The 19167-nt window shown below is 39.0% G+C and overlaps 1 protein-coding gene across 13 annotated transcripts in view; it reads right to left on the reverse strand.

The window, feature by feature from the left end:
• Positions 1-486: 486 nt before the first annotated feature.
• Positions 487-19167, reverse strand: part of ehbp1l1b (EH domain binding protein 1-like 1b) — a 37006-nt gene continuing 18325 nt past the window's right edge. For 5 of the 13 annotated variants that reach the window (XM_056247665.1, XM_056247663.1, XM_056247661.1 and 2 more), the window contains 20 exons: positions 17834-18151; positions 17048-17107; positions 16761-16923; positions 15564-16286; positions 14766-15179; positions 14035-14448; positions 13302-13685; positions 12271-12993; positions 9063-10286; positions 8512-8752; positions 8237-8409; positions 7464-7512; positions 6805-7362; positions 6651-6720; positions 6500-6549; positions 2263-2383; positions 2068-2167; positions 1913-1986; positions 998-1112; positions 487-905 (listed from right to left, as the gene is read on the reverse strand). In XM_056247665.1, coding sequence (XP_056103640.1) covers positions 818-905; positions 998-1112; positions 1913-1986; positions 2068-2167; positions 2263-2383; positions 6500-6549; positions 6651-6720; positions 6805-7362; positions 7464-7512; positions 8237-8409; positions 8512-8752; positions 9063-10286; positions 12271-12993; positions 13302-13685; positions 14035-14448; positions 14766-15179; positions 15564-16286; positions 16761-16923; positions 17048-17107; positions 17834-18151 — 6062 coding nt within the window. In that variant the 3' untranslated portion in view covers positions 487-817. The remainder of the gene's footprint in view (positions 906-997; positions 1113-1912; positions 1987-2067; positions 2168-2262; positions 2384-6499; positions 6550-6650; positions 6721-6804; positions 7363-7463; positions 7513-8236; positions 8410-8511; positions 8753-9062; positions 10287-12270; positions 12994-13301; positions 13686-14034; positions 14449-14765; positions 15180-15563; positions 16287-16760; positions 16924-17047; positions 17108-17833; positions 18152-19167) is intronic. The other 8 variants (XM_056247668.1, XM_056247667.1, XM_056247660.1 and 5 more) reach the window with 7 other exon arrangements.

Consider the following 19167-nt stretch of genomic DNA (forward strand, 5'->3'; position numbering starts at 1 on the left):
TTGGAGACACATTGTCTGATAAACGATCAGAGAATACAATTTGCAGCTAATACAAGACAACAGCCCAACAGAGACATTTTGGCATACCAGGAAACAACACGCTTAAATAAATAATGTAAAAACAGCAAACTTTGGAGCAATTCTCTTTGCCTGTTCGATACATCTTAAAGACAGTCAAATCATCTTAATCATATGGAGCAAAGTAAAAAAAAAAAAAAAAAAAATTACAAGAAACAATACATTTCCAATAAAACTTAACAAAGGAGAAAAAATACTACTCGCTGCTGTAGCTTGGAAGAATTCTATTGGTTATTGAGCACTGTTTTGTTCGCTTCCGACGAATCCTGACGAAGGTCACATGACAGAAGTCTCAATAAATATTTTTATTTTGCAATCTACAGCAGTATGAAGGATTTTTCACTTTACTCCCTTTTATTTATTGTGTTCAGTTCATTTGTCTGTAACCATTCAGGTATGTGAAGGGTGTTTGTTTATTGTCCAATAAAACAATAAAGACCTTTTTTTCAGATTTAAATTAATATTGCTTATAATATCAAGCTCTTTACCAATGCAACCTGGAAGAACCTTCAAATCATTGTGCAAACTTTCAGGGTATAACTAGTATGATCCACACTGAACATGTTATACATCCCACTGATGTCACTGAGATCTTGAAGATGTTGTGAGGAAGGGCTTAACGTTGAAGCCAAAAGTCTTTGAAAGTTAAAACAAGGCACACTAATGTCCTGGTGTAGTCAAAGTCATCTAGATTGTTGTGCAGTGAGCCTCAGTTTTCATATGAATTCATATGAAGTCTTTATTGAAGAACACACTTTTCCTTATTGCTGTATTTTCTACGTCTTGCCTCCAGACCTTTCTGCAGTCTTTCATCCTCCTCCAAAGCTCTGCACATAGAAAATACATACAGTGCATAATTAAAATCACATAACCCATTTATAATTTTCACCATGCCAGTGCACAGTGTGACTAGACTCACCCTCTCTCTTTTGCATCCATGTCTCTGACCAGCTCGTCCCGCTTGTTGACCAGTGACACCAGCTCCTGCAGCAGTAGCTGTTCTCTGTGCTGCTGGGCCTGAGTCTTCTGCCAGTCTGAATGATGGAATATGAATGTGAGTGATGAAATACTGACTACTGAAGCTGCAGCCACACAGGAAATAGGTAAGTAAAGGTTTAACGTATTAATAGACCAATTTATGGGCCAAGCAGATAATTATTTATCCATTTTGTGTGTGTGTGTTTTAACCCATTAACGGACAGCCCCCTTTTTAAGCATAGATGTGAAAAATAAATGGTTGCAATAGTTCATGAATGCTTTGGAATACAGACCTAAAGTTGGGCTTTTTTAGGAAGACACTCAGCAGATTATTGCAAAAGTGAAAAGCACTTTTAAAAAATGAAGGTGTTAAAAAAGTTTATACTGTATATACACACACACACACATTTATTTATACACATACACTATATATATATATATATATATATATGTGTGTATCGTACAGTATATATATATATATAAGTGTGTACATGTACAAACACACACACACACACGCATATATAAATTGAAATAATATATACACATATTTTGTAAACACAAACTTTTACGTTAGATGTGAAATGTGATCGATTTGACAGCACAAATTTAAATGGACTGATTTTATTTTTGTAATGCTTTATTTTAATTTAATGTAATGCTTATCTATAATAGTATAGAATTATAATGTCAGCCATGTATTGATTTTCAGCCATAACTAATAAATTATTATGGATTGTTATGATTAAATTAAACTTATATATTAGAATTATCAGCATCAGCCAAAATATGAGTGTATTGTTGAGCTGTGACTGTCCAGCGTTTCCATTAAATAACTCATATCAGTTACATGTCTTACCTTCAATAGCCATCATGGCTCTGAGCTCTCGGTTTAGCAGCTCAAACCTTCTTTCTAAATCCTGCTCTTCTTGCCTGCAAGGATAACATCATTAATGTTTATCGGTGTGGACTGACATATCACTTGTGAATGCGAGTAAGATTATCAGGACATACAGCAGCTCCAGATGGTCTTGTCTCCTTATCAAAGCATTCTTCTTGTTGACCAGAGTGAACCACTCCTGAATCAGCTTCTCTTCTTCATCTTTATCACTTCCTGTTAAACAGACAATAATGAAGTATCATGCTGCATTCCAAGAGTTAACTTGAAATCAGTTGAACTCTTTCTTTCTATGTGAGTTTTTTTCTTACCCGTCTCCATGAGCTTTCTGAGCCTTTTCTCCACGACATCAGCTCTTCTGTCTATGTGCTTCTGTTCGGTTTCCAGGGCCTGGAGTTCACTTAACACATACTGATTGGTGTCCTGCAGACACTGACCAGGAAGGACCACAGGGAGACATACATAAAACCAGACAAGAGAGTATCGCAGACAGAGAGAGAGAGAAAAAGAAAGCAAAAATGGTTGGAAATGGGGAGGAAGAGAGATGACGCACAAAGATAATGGAGAGGAAAGGACAGGCTTGATTTTACTGGATACAAGGAAATGAAATATGGGATGGTAAAAGCTTGTGAATCAGGGGCCGGATTCACTAAAAGGAAATTTCTTCAGATTCATTCTAACACTATCTACACCAGACGCGAGTGGTGCAAAGTGGGTCTTAAAAAAAAAGAAGAAAAAAAAGAACATTCCTAAAAAATGTTTGGGGATGCAAAATATTCTTGACTTTATTTTTAAGTAAGAAAATAAGAAGACAATTAAGAGGACTTTTATTTTTAAGAATGTTTTGTGAATCCAGCCCCATAATTTGACTATTATGATGGTTATTGTAAATTTAGATAGTAGGGCTGCACAATACTGATGAAAAATGTGATAACTTGTTAAACAATGTGATATGCTTTATGATAATCCTATATTTAAATATATATATATATATATATATATACACACTCACCGGCCACTTTATTAGGTACACCTGTCCAACTGCTCGTTAACACTTAATTTCTAAGCAGCCAATCACATGGCGGCAACTCAGTGCATTTAGGCATGTAGACATGGTCAAGACAATCTCCTGCAGTTCAAACCGAGCATCAGTATGGGGAAGAAAGGTGATTTGAGTGACTTTGAACGTGGCATGATTGTTGGTGCCAGAAGGGCTGGTCTGAGTATTTCAGAAACTGCTAATCTACTGGGATTTTCACGCACAACCATCTCTAGGGTTTACAGAGAATGGTCCAAAAAAGAAAAAACATCCAGTGAGCGGCAGTTCTGTGGGCGGAAATGCCTTGTTGATGCCAGAGGTCAGAGGAGAATGGCCAGACAGACTGGTTCGAGCTGATAGAAGGGCAACAGTGACTGAAATAACCACTCGTTACAACCGAGGTATGCAGCAAAGCATTTGTGAAGCCACAACACGCACAACCTTGAGGCGGATGGGCTACAACAGCAGAAGACCCCACCGGGTACCACTCATCTTCACTACAAATAGGAAAAAGAGGCTACAATTTGCAAGAGCTCACCAAAATTGAACAGTTGAAGACTGGAAAAATGTTGCCTGGTCTGATGAGTCTCGATTTCTGTTGAGACATTCAGATGTTAGAGTCAGAATTTGGCGTAAACAGAATGAGAACATGGAACCATCATGCCTTGTTACCACTGTGCAGGCTGGTGGTGGTGGTGTGATGGTGTGGGGGATGTTTTCCTGGCACACTTTAGGCCCCTTAGTGCCAATTGGGCATCGTTTAAATGCCACGGCCTACCTGAGCATTGTTTCTGACCATGTCCATCCCTTTATGGCCACCATGTACCCATCCTCTGATGGCTACTTCCACCATGTCACAAAGCTCTAATCATTTCAAATTGGTTTCTTGAACATGACAATGAGTTCACTGTACTAAAATGGCCTCCACAGTCACCAGATCTCAAGCCAATAGAGCATCTTTGGGATGTGGTGGAACGGGAGATTCGCATCATGGATGTGCAGCCGACAAATCTGCGGCAACTGTGTGATGCCATCATGTCAATATGGACCAAACTCCCTGAGGAATGCTTCCAGCACCTTGTTGAATCTATGCCACGAAGAATTGAGGCAGTTCTGAAGGCAAAAGGGGGTCCAACCCGTTACTAGCATGGGGTACCTAATAAAGTGGCCGGTGAGTGTATATATATTTATATGTATATTGTATATACATATTTCACGATTCTCTAAATCTTCTGCAGCAACTGCAGGCGACTCTTCTCAGACTAGTTTGCAATGAGATCATTGACATGCGAGATGACCACGAGTAACAGTCTTTTCTCTGCCATCTGCATCAACCTAAAACTTTTACACCTTTTTGTAATTTTAAAGTAATAAAATCATTTAGTTATCTCAAGTCATTGCTAGGGGTGGTGAAAAAAATCGATTATTGATTAATCGCGAGTATGTTATGGACGAGTATGAATCGATTATTACATTTTCAAAAATCGATTTTTTATTATAAAAAAAAAAAAAATTCATTATTTTATTTTGTAAAAAATGTTATACCGGAAGTTGAACGTCACGAACGCGCCCAGTTCCAGTTAGCAAGCGTGTGTAAGGCAGCCAGTGCGAATGAGAGCAGGTGTGCCGGAGGTGTGTCCGTTTTTATTTCGGCTCCCATGTTAACAGGTTAGAGCTTGCACACTGCCTGCATGAGCCGCGCGGAAAACGCGTGCATGCTAGAAATAGAACCGACGCCTATTTTTCACGCGACACGCAAGCGTGTTGAAAGCGTTTCCAGGCAAAATAGAATAGGAAACGATGTTTATATGTCATTTTGTACACGAATACATATTAATAAATTACATTTTGATGTTTGAAAGTCTAGGTTTTTATATAAATTCAGATATCATTGTAATTTAAACAAATAATAATTAATAATAATAATTATCGATTTTCAAATATTGCCATTATTTTTGCCTATATACAAATTTATGTCATTTTTATTTTTTAAACAATCGAGTCATGGTGTTCACTACAGAGGTCATAGCATAACATATGAATAAAATATCTCTTTTTTTTCATTTGTTTCTTATGCTCTTAACAATGTGATTACATGAAGAAGAAAAAAAACTTTTGAAAAAAACGTTCTGGGCCTCAGGAGGATATAAAGATAATAGGCTACAATAACAACATAGTGTGTCTTCTGAGTGACGGTCCACCATCAGGCTAAATATAGGCTCTTTAAAGCTACACAAAATTTGTAAATGTTATTGAAATAAACAGACAGCCCACTTCCCTATTTTTCGGATTTTGGAAGATGTGTGATAACAGTTGAAATTGTTGTCGTAAAGGCAAGAGGCAAGAGTTGAAATTGTTGTAGTAAGGATTAACACACCGCTAACCCAAATGTAGACTGTCCCTCTATGGCCCAATCCCAAATGGCACACTTCATGTGCACTTTCGGTCTTGTGGACTTACAATGGCTGCCGCGTGCGCGTGTCCGTTAAGTCCGTGAGACCGCAGTGCGTCCCATTTGTCATTTTTAGATCTCAGAAGGGTGCTCGCGAGCGCCCCCTCTGCGGTCGATTTGCGCCCTTGATGCGCACTTTTGCCGAGCCCGCGCTGATGCGGACTCCACAGCAGACTTCTTCCCGACATTCAAAGCGGCGTTACGTTGCGAAAGTGCGGACTCAGAGGAAGACCGCGAGTGCTTAGGGTTCCATTTGGGACAGGGCCTTTGTCACCTAGCAGCAGCGGCGCCGCGTCAGACACGTTTCTGGTGTGCAAAGACACAGAAAACGCGACGCAGCTGATACGCAACAGAAACGCCACGCAGCCAGTGTGTCTCCGGCCTAACGAGCGTTGCTTGCTACAACACCTTGTCTTTCTAGAAGAAAATTGTCCAATTTCTACAGTATGTTGGTTCTGATCCACTTCCTAAAGGAAATAAGCCTTTCATTTATTTGTTATTGTTTAGTTCAACTTGATGAGTCACAACACAATGTGATGTATTCATTTCTGTGTTCTACAGAACATAAGCTACATACAAATAATTCTGAAGTTATAACTACACGACACAGAAAGTGCTTTGAGTTGTTGTTACTCAATAAAAGAGTTAAGTAATTCAGCAGCTGACTTTTTTTAATACTGCAAACACTTTGTAGTGTATTTTCGTTTACTGTTGTGAAATGGAAAATCAATAATCGCTAATCGAGAATCGTTAATAATCGAAAATCGACTGTAATCGAATCGGGACTTCAATAATCGTAATCGAATCGAATCGGGAAATCAGACAGATTAACCACCCCTTGCGAAATGCATATCAAGATTTGTACATTTGCAATATTTCATTAATTTAATTAATATATTGTACAGCCCTATTAAAAAAAAGAAGTTTCTAGGTATTTGACATGCAAATTGGCTAATTTTATATTTTAAAATCATAAGCTTTGAGGTTATCCAAGAATTTCACTTTTTTTAAAAAGATGAAACACTGTAATTCTCTCAAAGATAGAGGGTATACTGACCATTGTCTCATTATCTGCTGATTTAACATCATGGTTTACTTCGTGAGGTTCTGCAAACACATATCAAATGGGCGAAAAGAGGTAAATTAGAGTGTAATAACAAATCTTTCCACATTCAATAATTTTTTAGGAAGATATTTAGGTAGGTTACCCGTTTCAGCACTTTCTCTTTCAGCTGTTAAGCCATTTGTTCCTTGAACTGTTGGTTCACGTTTATCTGACTGTCAGAGGTTAGTAGAAAATATACTATTAGATTAAATATTGAAACATAAATGCGAGGAAAGGGAACATTTAATGTCCTTTACCTCCTCTGGTGGCTCCTTTGAATCAGGCTCATCCATGGATTCACTCTTCAGCCGTGACCGCTGTTTCTTCACCAGATCCGCATCTCGTATGTGCCCGAATCCTGATCTGGAAGCAGCTGCGTTTGGTCGTGGCGGGGCCACAGGTGTCTGCGAACCTTCCTGTGTCTCCTTACTGCCCTTCTCATCCACTTTTCCCGCACGTTTAGTCCGAGGTGGAGGAACAAGACCTCCGTTGGGCTTCGCCACAGTGTCACTTCCCTCCTCTCCCAGTGAGTCCTTGCTGTTATTGTCTCCTGACACAGATCCAGCCTGGAGCCTCTCTGCACAGAATTTGGCAGCTGCGTGTACATCCGCCCGCTGGTTTGGCCCGGCTACTGCGTAGCTGGACTGACTGTTGTTCTGCTCAATCTGTAACACACTCAACTCCTGTCCGGTGAAGTGAGCACGGATTTGGCACAAGTACGTCATGACGATCAAACGATCTGGCACAGAGAGAAGCACCATGTCTGAGGGCTCCAGCAAACGAGAGATTCCCTGTGATGCAAAACCATCAAAAGCCTGAAAGAGAAGAAAAAAATAGGTAGCAAGAATGATGAGGTTTATTTTGTGATTATAGTTAAAAATTGTCCATGTGGAACATCTGCTTAAAACAAACCTACATTTTTGTTGTTTTGCTTTATGTTGTGAGGCTCTAATGCATCAAAGTCACTGGAAAACAACAACCGGGTCAGTACATAATAACAAATTCATTCAATCTGATATGTTTTACAGTGTTTAATGAATGTTTTAATGGTAAAACATTTATTAACGACAACGAATAAATAATAATAAATTCAAATAAAGCCTTTGAAAGAATTTTTGAACCCTAGCAGTTAGTTTTGTTTTAACATCTGTATTTGGGAGATTCATTCAAGTAATCATTTTATAATTCATTTGAATTAATTCTGTAATTGTTGTCATATATGAACAATAAGCTATGAATGTCCAATATTAATATTCTACATTACTTTGTATAAATAAAATGTATTAAAATAAAACAATAAAATCAATTATTTTATATTATATTGCACAATATAAACAATGGATATTCATTTCGAATTTGCCGAAAATTAAATTTTCCAGTGTTATTAATTTTTTAGTTTTTGAAGATTTTAAGTGAGTGTTATGTGATGGCAAAGATAAATTAAATAAAAAATAGAGAAAATTAACATGCAGAATTAGGTATTAAATTTAAAGCTATCAACCGATATGCTACAAATACATAGTGCATCGCTATATATATATATATTTTTTTTTTTTTTTACTTGTACAAAATGGCTGTTAATTGAACCAAGTAATCTATAAGAGAGTTTTTTAGGTTGTTGAATAAATTGAATCATACTAAGAAAGAATAAGTTTGTTTTGAGCTGGGTATGAAAGACATGAAACTCACATTATCTCAGGGTGGAAATGATGTAGGATGGCACAGAACGCCAGGCCATTACGCCAAGAGGTGCTGAAGTTTGTGATTTTTACTCCCTTATAGTTCTTAGTGATCTCTTGACACCACTTCAGCAAGGACTGACTGGAGGTCACCAGACCAGGACTGGGCAGTGGACTGGCAAACTGTATAGTGACAAATGGAAAGACAAAAAAACAAAACCTGATTAGAAAAAACAAAACACAGTCTACATTTAACATGCACTTTAAACAGCAAATGCCACTCACATCCCATGCAGGCACTGCTGAACCCTCTTTATTTGATTCATCTATTTGTTTTACAATAGTGAGGTCCATAGGTGGTGGAATGATTTTCCTTTTACTGCGCATTGGGGGCACAATCACGTGACATGCGTCTACAGTGGTCTGGCCATTAACCTGCACACTGCCTGGGCTCCTAGATGGTGTCTCGTTCCCTTTAGCCTCTGGGGTTACATTAGAGGAATCCTTTTCTTGAGGATGACCAGACCTGTCAAAAGGACAGTAAATATGTTAGACATACTGACATGACTTCTTTGCCCTGTGCTACAATAAATACACAATTCCTCATCATTGTTTTTGCTTCACCTAGTTAAAGTAAAAATGAAATTGTTCTGCTATGCAAAATGGGTAGTTTTCCTCTGCAATGCTTAGAACATTTTGGGTGTTGTTTTAAAGGTTGATGAAAAGACATGCAAATATTAATATACACAGTGTTCAACAATATAATATGGTACTCAAACAACATAATATGGTAAGATAAGGCTGAATTTTAGTGTTTACACGCCACTCAAACTTACAATTCATCAGGCACTGATGGTGGTCTATCCTGCTCTATTTGAGCCTCTTCACTACTATCAATACTTAAATCTGGTTGTTCCTTGTTCTGAGTTTCAGCTTCTGTTTCTGTGTTTTCTGTCTTGTTTGTGGGCTTAACAGCTGGCGTATCTTGGCACTCCCTTTCAGCTGCCATACATTCCAGCTGGACATTTTGTTCTTCCTTGTTTAACCGGACATTATCATCTAAAACAGCATTTCTAGCATTGGCTTCTCTATCATCTAACTTCAAGTTCTCCAGTGGCACAAAGGAAGTCTGAGACTGACTGATGTCAATTTTCTCATCCATCTCATCTTGAGAAATCACTGATGGTTGAGGTCCAATAGTATTTGTGATCTCAGTCTGATCTAAATTTGTCTGCATCTCATCCATGGACAGTTTCATGCTAGACTTGAGTTGCAGGGGAGGAGTTGGAGGAAGTTCGAAATCAGACTTGCAGGGGATCAAGCGTTTCTTAGTGCGTGGAGCAGGAGCTGGAGGCTGTGTCGTCTCCTCTTCTACCATTTGACAAATCTTTGCTAACAGAACATTCTCCTCTGAGAGGTCGTCATCCTTTAGACTGGAACTTTCTGTACCTTTTGTTGGCTCACTGTGTCTTTCAAGTTTAGGAGAGGGGAATGGCCACGGGACCACAGAGCTTCTCGGAGAAATGTCCTGCCCGGAAATAACATTCTCATCAACGTTTATATCTGTTGGCTTCACTGTGGCTGCTACAATAATGCTTTCTGATGCCTTAGTGATGACTGGGCTGCTGTCTTTTTCCATCTCAACTTTTGAAGTGTCGCCATCTAGTGGTGATAAGTTATTCTCACTCATCTCTTTTGCAACATCATCGCATATCTCAGCAGTCTTTACAGTTGTTGTCTCTGTAGTCACATGTAAATGAGTGGTTCCTTTATCATCGTATTGTGGAACCACATGTTTGTTATCCGCTGCACCGCTACAGTTTTGACTGATGGCATCAGGGCCGACTTCCTGTAAAGGCACTGGGGGTGGTGACTGCTTACACTCATCTTGACAAGGAGGGATAACTTTGTTAACAGGTTGGGAAATAGTTTCCGTTAGTGTAGTGTCTTTTAATATAGACACAGATTCTGATGGAAAGGCAGGCTGAGGTGCTTCTAGTGTTTGTATGGCTGTGAAATCTCTTGGTTGTGGTATTGGCTGTATTGAGGATTCCTCTGGTCTGTGAGAAATGGGACACCAGAACAAAATATCAAAATGTTGCACCTTACCAATTTGGTTATTATAGCGTGCAAATGTTTTTCAGTAAAAATGCAATTAAGTGAAAATGGCACAATCAGTTCCAGCAAGGGGGTACAAACAGCAGCGTTAGCCCACAGTCGCTGTGTTATGTTTTCTGCTAACAATTTTTTGCAAGCTTGCAGTTGCAAAATAGACAAACAAGCTGCGAAGTTGCCGTTTAGTCCTTTTTGATAAACCACAGAGAGCCCAAAATCAAAGCCTGCACTTAAAAAAAAAAAAAAAAAGGGAACCAACACAATATGTTTCATGCTCATAACACACTACCACTCAAATGTTTGGTGTCTTCGGTAAGATTTTTTTGAAAGAAATTTCTTATTCTCACCAAGGCTGCCTTTATTTGATCAAAAATACAGTAAAAAAAAAAGCTGAATTTTCAGCAGTGATTACTCTAGTCTTCAGTGTCACGTGGTCCTTCACAAATCAATCTAATATGCTAATTTTGTGCTCAGGAAACATTTCTTATTATTATCAATGTTAAAAACAGTTGTGCTGCTTAATATTTTTGTGAAAAATAGTGATACATTTTTTTCCAGGATTTTTCAGGATAAATAGAAAGTTCAAAAGAACAGCATTTATTTGAAACAGAAACATTTTTTTAAAGGGGTCATATAATGGTACATGCACTTTTTCAAGTTGATTGTACTGAAATGTGTGTTGGCAGTGCCTGTACACAACCATCATGATAAAAATCCATCCAGTGGTTTTGTTTTAATCTCCTTATATGTTTTCCCCTGCCTCAAATCGAGCCGTTCGACCGTGTGACGTCACACGGTCGGACGCCCCTCCCGCGATTGTTGATTGATAGGCGCGTTTCAACACAGACCCGCCCTCGCTCGTGAGAGCTGTCAATCATAGTCCACGCCGACCGGCGCGGTCATTGTTGATATGCTGGAGCACTGTCTATGAGCAGAATGGCGTCTAAGCGATTGTGGTGTTCTGTTCTTGGGTGTAATAACGAACACAGCAGTCATTTTAATGTTCCTAAATCCGAACCGCTGAAGACGCAGTGGTTGAGTTTGTTTTCGAAGGGAATATTCCCCACGACCAACGTCAATGCTTTCATGTTTGCGCGAATCATTTCTCAGCAGACTGCTTTATAAACGAGGGTCAGTATGAGCTGGTTTTGCTAAGCAGCTGCTCCTGAATAAAGAATCGGTACCAGATATTCGTGTTCCTGCTGAACCTCTAGAACAACTGAAGTGAGTGTAACGTTTTATTAAACTTTATATTAATATTTATATCTTTGCAAATCGCTTCACGATGAATGAGTCTAAGGTTTACACTCAGGGTACATTACTGCATGTTTTCTATGTACGACGTTCTCCATATAATTCATAATCCCACGTTTATAATGAACAACACGTTATGGTATTGTGTTACAAACGTGTACGCACAGAACAGAGGGGCGGGGTGAGCAAAGCTCATGATCATTTAAAGTCATATACACTGAAACGGCGTGCTGAAAACAGAGCTGTTTTTGACCAGGTAAAATAAGTGTTTTCTTACAATACTAATGAGAATTTTTAATTAAAGTATATTACAAACTTTTAATTTAGACCCTAAAGAATCATATTAGCTTGTACAAAAATGGCATTATATGACCCCTTTAACTATAAATGTCTTTACTGTCACTTTTGATTGTGTCCTTGCTGAATAAAGTATTAATAAAAAAATCTTTGACCCAAAGTTTTTAATGGTAGTGCATCCCAACCCACCTCTTAGACATAAGATACATACACTGCTTTATGTCACACACAGACACCACCAGCCCATGTCACAGACAAATACGAATAACGTCTAGAACGCTTGACTGTCAGCCAGACGGAACACTGCCAAAATCGTGGCGATCATTTAAGGAGGGTCATAAAAATGAGAGGCAGTGCAGGCAGAGGTCATGCACTTACCCTGCTCCATCCATATATAGCTCAGCAGACCACACTGTCCCTAAGTCTTCATGACCCAGTTCAAATTCCAGCTCCTCCGCCATAGGCCTTAAATCTGCTGTCTTTATCTTTCCAGGAGTCATCTTGCCAAACAGAAGTTCTCCATGTCCATTTCTTTTTGGGCTTTCGTGTATTTTTATTTCCTCATAGTCTACCACCAGATGATCCGTTCCCACAGCACTGACGTTTTGAACCCCTTTCTTAGCAGGTATGTCTTCTTTTGTGGTTTCCAGAGGCAAGCATGTCTCTTCGTTTATCTTTTCATTGGATATCACACTCTCAGACTTTAATTCCATCTTCATGCTTTTGTCATTTCTTTTTGATGTACGTTGGGTTTTCTCAATTGCGGTTTTCTGTTTAGAAGGACTTCCTTCATCCTGGGCTTTGAAATGAATGGATCCGCTTTGTGTTTCTCTGGCAGCCAGTTTCAAGCACTCCACCAAGCTCATGGACACCGGATCGGCAGTCTGAATAGCTATCTGTAACTCGCTAGACTGTAACAAATCCTTGAGTAGGTGTTCCTGTGGCTCATCATCAGTTGGATGCTCCATTTTGGTGTCACAGAAGGCCTCGGGAGGGAGAATTTCAACCACAGATCCATCTTGATTGTCCAAGATTGTGTCATCTTGAACATCGGTTTCTGCAGCACTTGGCTGCTGTAGTATAGATGTCATGGTCTCATAACTAAAGGACGAGGACATTTAAATGACACAATTACATTACACCATGACAAAACAAATGGTTTCCGTTCAAAAAAAGGCTGTTTTTGATTTAGCCGCGAAAATCACCAGCCAGTATTTAATCAATCAAACAAGCAAGCTATGCTTCTCATCACTACAGGACACCCTAACTGTGGATGCAAAAGCTTCCTTGCAAATGCACAATCACACCTAATAACAACCTTTCAGTGTTTTGGGGAAATTAAATTATAGCCATGCAGATGCCAAGGCCAAAGAAGCTCTGTGCAAGTCTCAGAGTTGTCCCACACTTACCCTTTGTACAGAACACCGAAAATCCCCCTTATGAAGCCTACAGATACCTCTTCCTGATCAGAAACAGAGTCAAGTTCCTGTTTACATGTGTCCATGGCCTTATCTGTTCCTACATCAATCTCAAGGCCAAGTTCAGTCCCTGAACAGACACCTACAGTCCTGAGATCTTCTTTAGGTCCAGCTTGAGTTGTCCAAATTCTCTCACTGCCAGTTTGCAGCAGCATCTTATCATCTGAATCTTCCACCTCAGGGGTCTTCTCTTTGTTTTTTTCTCTCTGGCTCTCTCTGATAGCATTTTTAGTCAGATTGTGGTGGAAAGGGGACAAAACGAAGGAATCCTTTTGCCCCTCCTGCTTGGTTTCTGATGTTTCCTGTCCACATTGGCTGCCATGGACCAAAAAGTGTAAGTGATAAGAATATTCTTTGAATTTCAATATTCTCTCTCGCTAACATCTCAACTCCCAGCAAGTAAAACGAATGCTTACTTTATGAGATCCATTAGAAGCACAGGCAGAATAAATAAATAAATTGTCTATGTTGTTAATATAATGTCAATATATTAACTGTCACTTTTGATTAATTTAAAGCATCTTTGCAGAATAAAAGTATTAACTGTTTAAAAAAAAAAAAAAAAAACTTACTGACTACTATAGTATGGACGAATCTATGCAAGCCCAGTTTGCAGTCCACACAAAACTCCATGCAGTGAGGTTAACAAACCTCACGCACTTACCCCCTATCCAGGACCTCTTTTTCTGGTATCGACTTGGCCATGCTAACAACCTCATCACTTTTTTCTTTTGTTTTCTCCTCTACTGTGGCCCACAACACACTCTCTGTTTCAAACGTGACCTCTTTCTTGAAACCATTTTCGTCAGACTCGGTATCCAGAGACAGGTTGGGCGTCAGAGGGCAAAGTTCCTCCAGATGCAGTGATGTCCTGTTTTCCTTTGCAGCAACAGCAGGGGAGATCACAGGAAGTGAAGGCTTCATACGGACCTGTATACTGACTTTGAAAGCTTCTTTACTTTTCTCCTTAACTGTCTCAGCTGGTTGTGGTTTTAGGACATTGGAGGGCTGCTGGGACACTGGTTCAGTTAAAACGAGATTCTCAGCACCCTCAATTTGGTTTACAGCTTTTTCTTCACTGTGAGGTAAGGAATAGGGTTTATGACACATTTCACTTACCTTGTTTTGATCAAACATTCATTAATGAAACTTTATCCACATTAATTTGCCTGCTATAACACTCAGTACCAATATCAATATCAGTTTATATCCAAATCATCAAATATGGCTTGCCAAACTCACTCTCTTGTTGACGCATGAGAGTGCACAAAAGCCCCAAAAGAGCATTTTAACACACTCAATCGTATGAGACATGTGACAAAACTCAAGCATGCAAGCACTCGGCTATGGCTGAACATTAGAGACCATGTTGGGCACTGTCAAAATGTCTCTTACCCTCCATCTAAAGATTTTTTTGTGGAAACTTCAGCTTTATTTTCTTCTTTTGGCATCTTGTGAGGCGTTTTGTGCTTATTTATTTCCTCATCTTTTATTTCCTCCTCCTGATCTTTTACATTCTCTTCCAGAGAACTCCAGATTGGCACTTCTGCTTGGGTGACCGGAAGTGAATGGACCCCCATGCTTTTCTGTGTTAACACTGTGTTGTCTGACTCCTTTACAATCGGCTCTGGTTTAGTTGGTTCACTGACTGCTGGAGTTTCTTCTGAGATGCATTTAAGGACTTTGGGCTCCTCCAGGGATTGGGGATGAATAGGAGGAAGCTCTTTGGGCAGAGCTGTTATCTGAGGGGCAGCTGCTTTGAGGCTAACGCTAGGCCTGTCATCTGGAGTGAAGGCCATTTCATTTTGACTGAGAGAATAACAGGGAACAGAAGAATGAGACAGGAAGAAAATAGTTACAGATAGAGAAAAATAAGGAAATTAGTATTTAGTAAAGAGTTTAGAAAGTGCAAATACAAATTTCTGGAGAATTGATGTGGATGATGTAATTCTACAGAAGTATAATTTTGTGGTTGGCAAAGAAGATATAACAAACCCATCTGTTCATACTGAGGTCAGTTAGTATATTTAAATGTGTTATCTATAAAACAGAATTTTATGTGCCTAACTATTCAAATGAACGTCATTAAAAGACAGATAAGGGTTTATTGAAACAGGAAGTAGCACAAAAGAGGAAAGTTTAAGTTTGCAGCAGTTTGGGAGTGTAATAGTACCATGCGAGCAACACACTCACCTTTCCACAATAGTTAAAATCTTGTCCAGCTGATCCTTATGGGACTTTTGCTCTCTCAAACTACTGTCAACCTTAGATGCAAGGACTTCTTCCACCCACATTTGACTTTTTCCCCTGGGAAGATCCGTAGGTTCTTGCTGTTGAGGTGATGAGCTGGATAAAACGTTGCGGATATTTTGTTCTGTAGGGGCAACCACAGTTGAAGCAAATTTCTTGATTATCTTGTCCTCGTCTGACTTGTTGAGGTCGGCACAAAGCAGAGCACCCTTCGCGTTCTGCTCATTCGGTTCCTCTTTTGAAGGAACGTTCCCTGCTGATTCAATTATTGTGTTTTCTGGTTGCTTTAGTAAGTCACCATCGGTTATTGAACAGGTTTGAACCAGACTGGACTGCATTGGCTGTTCAGTGTCAATTTTGAGTGGTTCTTTCTCAGGGCGACTGCTAACAGTAACATATTTAATGGGTTGAGAGGTCATGATCACTTTATCAAAATCAGCCATTTTAAAATCAGGCTCTTCCTCAGCCAAAGGTGGTTTCTCTGCAATAAAAACTTGTTGATTTTTCTTTGTAAGAGTGGAAACCACTGATGAGTGAGGTATTGTTGCTGGAGCAGAGAATGGGTGTGGAGGAGGGACAGTCCCAGTGTCCAATTGCTCAGATCTGGGAGCTTCCACAGGCGGTACTCCAGATGTGTCTAAAGATGACTTGCCAACAGGCCCAAGACTGGGGGACAAAGATACTTGGTGTCAAATATAGGGTGAGAGGCCAAAAAGCATGGCAGTGTTTGGTAAGATTAGATGCAGCTTTTCCTTAGACAGGACTTTGTGTGGCAGCAATGTTAGTGGCGAAAGAGATGCAGGATTGGAGTGGTGAGGGAAAGCAATGGAGAGTTCAAACATTTACACAGATGGTGTAGGAAAATGTCATGGTCTGTTAATGATAGGCTCATCACAAGGTCATGCATTTCCCCTATTGTTATTAAGGAACAGTTTTTCTCATTTAAAGATTTAAATGCATATTCATGCAGAAACGCTTTATAAACAGAGCAAAATACTAAATTCTGAATACACCTCTGCCAATCAGACTGTGTCTGCAAAGTTGATATTATGTTAGTTTTTACTGAATTCTAAAGTTAAAATGTATGTTAGTGAATTATACTTGATGCCAGAACAAATAAATAGTTTTTTAAGTGCCCACCTTTTTAAAGCTGTGGCAGGTCGGAGCTCTTTTCTTTCAGTGCTGCTGGTTTCAGGTTGACGGAGGGAGGAAGGAGATTGTTGATTCACTATGCTAATGCTGCAGACTGTCCGATGTTGCTCTTGTTTGGGCTCGGAGGTCTTCGGTTCTTCAGTGAGTAAATCTGTGGAACAAAACAGCAAATTGAATCAGAATAATTATTAAAATAAATAAAAGCTAATCAATCTTAATTTTTATTTTTAGGCCTTTTACATCATTAATGACAAGAGTGAAGAATACTTATTCACCTTGTAAAAATGGATTTGTTTGATCCTCCTCTGTAAGTGTGTTGAGCTCCCTGGGTATTTCTGGAAAACAATTAACATACAATAAAAACAATAATTTTTAAATAATTTTAGTTTTAAATTAGTTTTATTAAGTTTTAATTATTGAATTCATTTTCAAAGACAACAGCTGATTTGAGATGTCATTGCAGAGTTTTATGCAAATAAGCAATCTCTAAAGTGGGATTTTGGACCAATGAGAGTTCCCTGTGGGCGGGACTATCTAGCATGACATGGCAAGCATAAATAATCAATAATCTAGTTGAGTGTGGTGGTTGTAGCTAGTTACAACAAAAACCTTAAATTAATGATTGATAGATGCGATTTAGGGGGCGTTTGCACGACACGACAACTAAAAATAAAACTTTTTATACATTTTGGCCGTTCATTTACATGAGAACAGCGTTTTGGGGGCCTGAAATGCAAACTTTTGAAAACTAGTTTCAAAGTGCAAGTTTTTGAAAATTACACTGTTATGGTCTCTGTATAAACTACAAAGGCGCAAATTTGTGGAAACGGCGACGTCATGTGCATGCGTATTATGTGTTCAAATTAACAACACTCTGGTCTGTAAGCGAACTTTTCAAAAGCCCAAAGGAAAAACTTTTCTGTTTTTAGTTCATTGTTGTGCAAATATACCCTTAAATCGCAAAATAAATCTTCTAGTACATTATAACCGTTAGACCTATCACCAGTCACACTAGTTCCTATTATGGTCTCTTTTAAAGCAAACGATAGGCAGTTTAGTACCTGACCGTGCAGAAGAAGATTGAGGTGAACAGCAGGGGGCATTTGTGAGAGCTTCACTGGTTGACAGGGCAAGAGCAGAGATAGAGGAGGAGACAGTTGCTGGGGTAAAAGAGACCGGTAGAGGTTTGCTAATGGGGTAAGAAAGGGAGACAGAGGGAGGTGGAGGTGGCTTGGGGAGTTGACTAGAAGGGCAAGATGTTTCACAAAGAGCTTCAAGATCTGGTTTGCTCAGCAAAGGAACAGCAGGTTCATTTAGAGGGACACTGAAGAAAGGAGATGTAGAAACCGCCATCGTCCGCTCATTTAGCTCTGCAAAAGCTGTGAGAAAAAGATGGAAAATATATACAAAAAGAAGTAAAACAGGCAAAGGAAGTTTTTAGATAGATCAAACTAAATAACAGGCATTCCTTGATCAAGTGTTAGAGGCTCAGTTTGAATCAATATATATTTTTCTGAAGCAAATATTGATCTAAACATCAAGGGGCTTTCAAACTTTTTAAGGGACAATCACATATGATGATGGAACCTTTACTTAAGTATAAAGGCAGCTATATATTTGTATGTATAAAAAAAAGTTTACTGTTTAAGAAAAATAATATATGATACAGTGCATGCTTAATTATTATGCAAGTCGTTATTCTGATCATATTTTCATGATTTTTTTTGATTCTTATTAAATCGGGGTCATATTTTAGGATTGTTTACCTTAGCAATGTCTCTGAGAACCTGACACTTTACACTTCTAGAGACTCCAAGTAGGTTCTGGAAAATGGTGGCACTGGAGACTAAAGGGTTCCTGATGGTTTCACACCTAATTCTTCACCTTTAGTCTTAAACAGTTAGTTTTCCCAAAATTCTGTCAGTAATTACTCTCCCTCATGTTGTTCCAACCCCGTAAGACTTTCTTTCATCTTCGGAACACAAATTAAGATATTTTTGATTAAATCTGAGAGCTGTCTAACTCCTCCATAGGCTCCTATTGTAATTGAAACCTGCCGGCCCAGAAAGTTAGTAAAAACATTGTTAAAATAGTCCAAGTGACTACAGTGGCTCAACCATAAGTTTATCAAGCGACGAGAATACTTTTTGTGCGCAAAAACAAAACAAAAATAACGACTTCATTCAACTATTCATCATCTTCTGTGTGGGCCTCAGAGTGAGTTAACGTAGTGTAACAGCGCAGCGCTACGTCAGAACGTAGTCTCACTATTGGCCAGCGTCATGAGTATGATGCTGGCCAATAGTGAGCCTACGTTCTGACGATGACTATTTTAATGATGTTGTTACTAACTTTCTGTGTGGTTTGGAATTGGTAAAATGTGCTTGGAAAAAAT

The sequence above is a fragment of the Rhinichthys klamathensis genome, unplaced genomic scaffold (genome assembly GCF_029890125.1).
Source record: "Rhinichthys klamathensis goyatoka isolate OS25496 unplaced genomic scaffold, OSU_Roscu_1.1 h1tg000050l_1, whole genome shotgun sequence".
Taxonomy (NCBI): domain Eukaryota; kingdom Metazoa; phylum Chordata; class Actinopteri; order Cypriniformes; family Leuciscidae; genus Rhinichthys; species Rhinichthys klamathensis.